At 50.2% G+C, this 5,504-nt stretch overlaps 1 protein-coding gene across 1 annotated transcript; it reads left to right on the forward strand.

Annotated features, from left to right (window-relative positions):
* Positions 1-332: 332 nt before the first annotated feature.
* Positions 333-5,280, forward strand: LOC103087729 (granzyme B). Its single transcript, XM_007471834.1, has 5 exons — positions 333-444; positions 3,204-3,351; positions 3,811-3,946; positions 4,143-4,400; positions 5,056-5,280. Exons 1-5 carry the CDS (start codon positions 384-386, stop codon positions 5,197-5,199), a joined length of 747 nt encoding a protein of 248 aa, XP_007471896.1. The 5' UTR covers positions 333-383; the 3' UTR covers positions 5,200-5,280.
* Positions 5,281-5,504: the final 224 nt, after the last annotated feature.

The following is a 5,504-nucleotide window of genomic DNA, read 5'->3' on the forward strand; positions in this document are numbered from 1 at the left end:
GGCTTTGGTGGTTCAACCACTGAGGACTCAGGTTTCTGGGCTCCAGGACCTCTACTGGTTGATACCACATCCTACAGTCCCCGCCCTGTATTCTTGGGTTCCTGCTCTAGGCTGGAACAAGTGGTCTGCTCTGAGTCATCATCTGTGGGTACCCATGTGGTCACTACATGTTTCTCACACAACCACCCAGAGAACGTCATCAGGTAGACGGAGTGGGGGTGAGGCAGCTTTCATAGAAAGCCTTCTAGGATGAAGCACCACAAAACCAGAGGGGAACAAGAGGTCACTGAGCCCACTTGCACCTCCTTCCTCTCCTGGGGGGGTTAAAAAGAGAGCAAGGAGGAAACACCAGCAGCTCCGACCTGGGCAGCCTTCCTGGGAAGATGCAGCCACTCCTGTTCCTGCTCCTGTTGGCCTTTTCACTGCCCCCCAGGGCAAAGGCAGGTGAGTGACCATCCCCACCCTCAGAGGCCCAACCTCTTACCCCAGTTGGCACTGATCACCTGCCCCTTCTTCACACCCCTGATCCATCTATCCACTGGGAACATTCTGAACACCAGCTCCCGTCCCACCTCATATCCCCAAGTATGATGCTGGATATGCCACCAGCAGGAGTGACAGAGCAAAGGTTGTTCTCAAGAAAAGCCAGTGGGTACTATCCCCTCCTCCAGCCCTACCTTTGCTGTGTGGAAAGTCGAACTTTCCTAGAAGTGATGGCAGAGGGCCGGAAACTGGAAAAGAGAAAATAATCAATTCCCCTGAAGAGGGCAGAGTGGGCCTGGCTTCTGCGTCTAGGATGAGACAAGTGCTCCCTCAGCAACTGCTCAGCAGACCTCAGAGTTGGTGCTGTTGCCTTTGCTCGGTCCTCAGGCTCCTCAGTCCCTTTCCCCACCTCTGCTTTTCTTTTCTTTTTTTTTTTTTTAACATCTTTATTGGAGTATAATTGCTTTACAATGGTGTGTTAGTTTCTGCTTTATAACAAAGTGAATCCGTTATACATATACATATGGTCCCATATATCTTCCCTCTTTTGTCTCCCTCCCTCCCACCCTCCCTACCCCACCCCTCTAGGTGGTCAGAAAGCACCAAGCTGATCTCCCTCTGCTATGCGACTGCTTCCCACTAGCTATCTGTTTTACATTTGGTAGTGTATATATATACACTATATATATGGGCATATATATATATATGTCCATATATACACTACCACTCTCTCACTTTGTCCCAGTTTTCCCTTCCCCCACCCCGTGTCCTCAAGTCCATTCTCTTAGTAGGTCTGCATCTTTAATTCCCATCTTGCCCCTGGGTACTTCATGACCATTTTTTTTTTCTTTTTAGATTCCATATATATGTGTTAGTATATGGTATTTGTTTTTCTCTTTCTGACTTACTTCACTCTGTATGACAAGCTCTAGGTCCATCCACCTCGCTACAAATAACTCAATTTCGTTTCTTTTTGTGGCTGAGTAATATTCCATTGTATATATGTGCCACATCTTCTTTACCCATTCATCCGATGATGGACACTTAGGTTGTTTCCATCTCCGGGCTATTGTAAATAGAGCTGCAATGAGCATTTTGGTACATGACTCTTTCTGAATTATGTTTTTCTCAGGGTATATGCCCAGTAGTGGGATTGCTGGGTCATATGGTAGTTCTATTTGTAGTTTTTTAAGGAACCTCCATACTGTTCTCCATAGTGGCTGTACCAATTCACATTCCCACCAGCAAGGCTGACTCTCAACCACTGTGCCACCAGGGAAGCCCCATGACTCTTTTTGAATTATGGTTTGTTTGCTCAGGGTATATGCCCAGTAGTGGGATTGCTGGGTCATATGGTAGTTCTATTTGTAGTTTTTTAAGGAACCTCCATACTGTTCTCCATAGTGGCTGGATCAATTTACATTCCCACCAACAGTGCAAGAGGGTTCCCTTTTCTCCCCACCCTCTCCAGCATCTATTGTTTATAGATTTTTTGATGATGGCCATTCTGACTGGTGTGAGATGATATCTCATTGTAGTTTTGATTTGCATTTCTCTAATGATTAATGATGTTGAGCATTCTTTCATGTGTTTGTTGTCAATCTGTATATCTTCTTTGGAGAAATGTCTATTTAGGTCTTCTGCCCATTTTTGGATTGGGTTGTTTGTTTTACTGATATTGAGCTGCATGAGCTGCTTGTAAATTTTGGAGATTAATCATTTGTCAGTTGCTTCATTTGCAAATATTTTCTCCCATTCTGAGTACTGTCTTTTGGTCTTGTTTATGGTTTCCTTTGCTGTGCAAAAGCTTTTAAGTTTCATTAGGTCCCATTTGTTTATTTTTGTTTTTATCTCCATTACTCTAGGAGATGGGTCAAGAAGGATCTTGCTGTGATTTATGTCATAGAGTGTTCTGCCTATGTTTTCCTCTAAGAGTTTGATAGTTTCTGGCCTTACATTTAGGTCTTTAATCCATTTTGAGCTTATTTTTGTGTATGGTGTTAGGGAGTGATCTAATCTCATACTTTTACATGTACCTAGTCATAGAGTGTTCTGCCTATGTTTTCCTCTAAGAGTTTGATAGTTTCTGGCCTTACATTTAGGTCTTTAATCTGCTTTTCTTCCTAAGCCATTACTGGCTCCCCTCTTTCAAGGATGAAGCCACTGTTGGGCAGACCAGAACTTCTCTCCTTTCCAGAATCCCACCAGCATTGGCCCTACCAACAACCCCCTTCCAGAGGCCCATTTTGTGTGTGTGTCGGTGGGGGGTGGACAGGGGTGTGGTCATTCCTTCATGTAGCCAACAAATACTTATTGGGCGCTTACTACATGCCAGGCCCTGGGAAATAGGCTATGATGACATCTAGATCCCTACTCTAAAGTCCTGAGCGCTGGAAAGCAAGGCTATCCTAGACATCACGGGATGACAGGGCCCTTAGAAACTCATTGAAACAAAGCATAGTCGGGAGAGGAAAGTTCAGAAGCCTCTAGGACTTTGCTGTACCTAAGACAGGTATGCTCACCTCCAACTATGTGTGGAAGACAGTTTCACAGACCCAGACTGCTGCTCTTCCCTTTTCTAGAAGAGGATGTTGAGGCCCCTCACACCGCCAACCTCAGGCCAGGCTGGACCTGCAGTGTCCAGCAGTTCTGAGCATCAAGCCGATGCCTGCCAGGTGCAGTCAGTGGTTGCACACAAGCAGAACAGTCTTTTCCTTCAGGGGAGATCATCGGGGGCCATGAGGCCAAGCCCCACTCCCGCCCCTACATGGCATTTCTTCAGATCTGGGGCCAGGATGACCAGAAAAGGTGTGGTGGGTTCCTGATTCGAGAGGACTTTGTGCTGACAGCCGCTCACTGCTGGGGAAGGTGAGGAGCCGGAAGTAGCCCGCACCCTCCTGAAAAGCCCTGGCAGGGAGCCCCGCCTTTTTCTCTGGAAGCAACCAGCCTCCTAGGAACACATGAGCTGGGAGGGCTCCTGAGAGGGTAAGAAAGAGGGCGGGGGGGAGGGGCAGGTCAGTGCCAGAGGCATTGCTGAAGTAAGAGAGACGAGAGATAGGGCATGCCTTGGTATCAGAATGCAAACTAATGCAATTTCACATGTTTTCCTGGGGCTGACACTTGGGAACAACTGTGCCCTTACCAATGGCTCCAGAATCCGGCCTTGGCTGCCAAGAAACAGAGGGCACAGACAGTTCAGCCCCCGGGGCCCTCCTGTTGCCTGCATTTCCCCTCAGCTGCAGCCCTGCCCTGTTGTCACCTGCCCTTCACGGCTCCTGGGCTGTATCTCCCGTGATTCCATCTCCTCCTGCTCTGCTCTCTGTGCAGCTCAGTCAACGTCACACTGGGGGCCCACAACATCAAGGATCGGGAGAGGACCCGGCAGCTCATCCCGGTGAGAAGAGCCATCCTTCACCCAGGCTATAATGAAAAGAACTACTCCAATGACATCATGTTACTAAAGGTAAACCTCCTTGCTTCTCCTGCCCTCCTGGAAACAGATCACTTCCCCTCCCACTGCCACGCATCCCTTTCCTCCCTCCCATCTGGCTGCCGGACCAGTCCCTGTGGCTCAGGTGAGAGGGGCACTGCAGCATCATTGCCATGTCCAGGCCCGGGGACCACTGGCTGAGCTGGACTCTCTTGCCTCTTCCCATCAGCTGGAGAGAAAGGCCAAGCAGACTGCAGCCGTGAGACCCCTCAGCCTGCCCAGGGGCAAGGCCCGGGTGAAGCCAGGACAGGTGTGCAGTGTAGCCGGCTGGGGGCAGGTCGCTACGGGCACGTACTCAGACACACTGCAGGAGGTAAAGCTGACCATACAGGAGGATCAAACGTGTGAATCCAACTTACACAATTATTACAACAATGCCATTCAGCTGTGTGTGGGGGACCCAAAGGAAAACAAAGCTTCCTTTAAGGTGAGAATAACCACCTACCTTGCCTGGCTCTGGGGAGACAAGTGTTTGCAGAAGATCTGGGACCAGGGGACCCAAGCAGTGTGGGAACTGCCCCACCCTCTAAGCTGGGACCTTTCTCTCCAGGAAGAGAAGGGGGAACAGCCAGAGCTGGGAGTGCCTAGGGCCCCTGCAAGCCTACAAAAGACCTATGGTGAATCTAAACCTGGTACTCCTTCAAAGCGGGAATTTGCAACACACTGAGGCACAGGTGTTAGAAAACTGGGCTTCCTGAATGTGTGGTAGTTAAAACCAGGTGCCTCCTCAGGACTGGAACCCACCTGGCTTAATGAGCTCATCCTCCCTGATGAGTGTCAGCCCACCAACCTGCTTCCATGTCCTTGAACAGCAGCTTGGAGCCAACAGTCCCACAGGGTCTTGATAGAGAAAGGATCTGAGACCTGGGGGAGGAGAGGGTGCTGCCACCTGGTGAAGTGAAGCAGTGACAATGTCCAGGGTCAGGGCTTGGCCGCCGAGGGGACCACGGGGGCCTGCCCTGCCCTCTGATCTCCTACCTGGAGGCCATGCAAGGTGGCCTCCCCCGAGAGGGGGCTTGGGACGACAGGGAGGCAGGACCAGGAGGAGACCTGGCTCAGTGCTTCCCCTTCTCTGTCCTCAGGGCGACTCCGGGGGCCCTCTGGTGTGTAACCATGTGGCCCAGGGCATTGTCTCCTATGGACAAAAAAATGGGTCACCTCCACGGGCCTGCACCAAAGTCTCAAGTTTCCTGCCCTGGATAAAGAAAACCATGAAAAGCCTCTGACTGCGGAACCAGACCTTCTTCCCTGGAGCTGATCCAGAATCACACTGGGGGGTTGGGGGTATCAGCAGCTGAATAAATGTCTCTCAGCTGAGCAGGAAGGGCTGGCTTCTCGTTTACTCATTGACCCTTCTTCATAGGCACCCACTCTATGTTTCGAAAGCCAACGACAAAATTTTGCAGTCTTCTGCTTCCACCTCTTCCCCCTCCCGCCATCTCTTCCCATAAACCCCATGCAAAGCTGTTACCCAGGTCCTGCATATCCACACCTGTCTTTCAGGGCCTGCTCTCCTGCCAGGGCTGAAGCT

The sequence above is a fragment of the Lipotes vexillifer genome, unplaced genomic scaffold (assembly GCF_000442215.2).
Source record: "Lipotes vexillifer unplaced genomic scaffold, Lipotes_vexillifer_v1.1 scaffold326, whole genome shotgun sequence".
NCBI classification, from domain to species: domain Eukaryota; kingdom Metazoa; phylum Chordata; class Mammalia; order Artiodactyla; family Lipotidae; genus Lipotes; species Lipotes vexillifer.

Coding starts and splice junctions, on each gene's coding strand:
- LOC103087729 (XM_007471834.1), top strand. CDS start 384: ATGCAGCCACTCCTGTTCCTGCTCCTGTTGGCCTTTTCACTGCCCCCC. Junction 445..3,203: donor GCCCCCCAGGGCAAAGGCAG/GTGAGTGACCAT, acceptor CTTTTCCTTCAG/GGGAGATCATCGGGGGCCAT. Junction 3,947..4,142: donor ATGACATCATGTTACTAAAG/GTAAACCTCCTT, acceptor TCTTCCCATCAG/CTGGAGAGAAAGGCCAAGCA.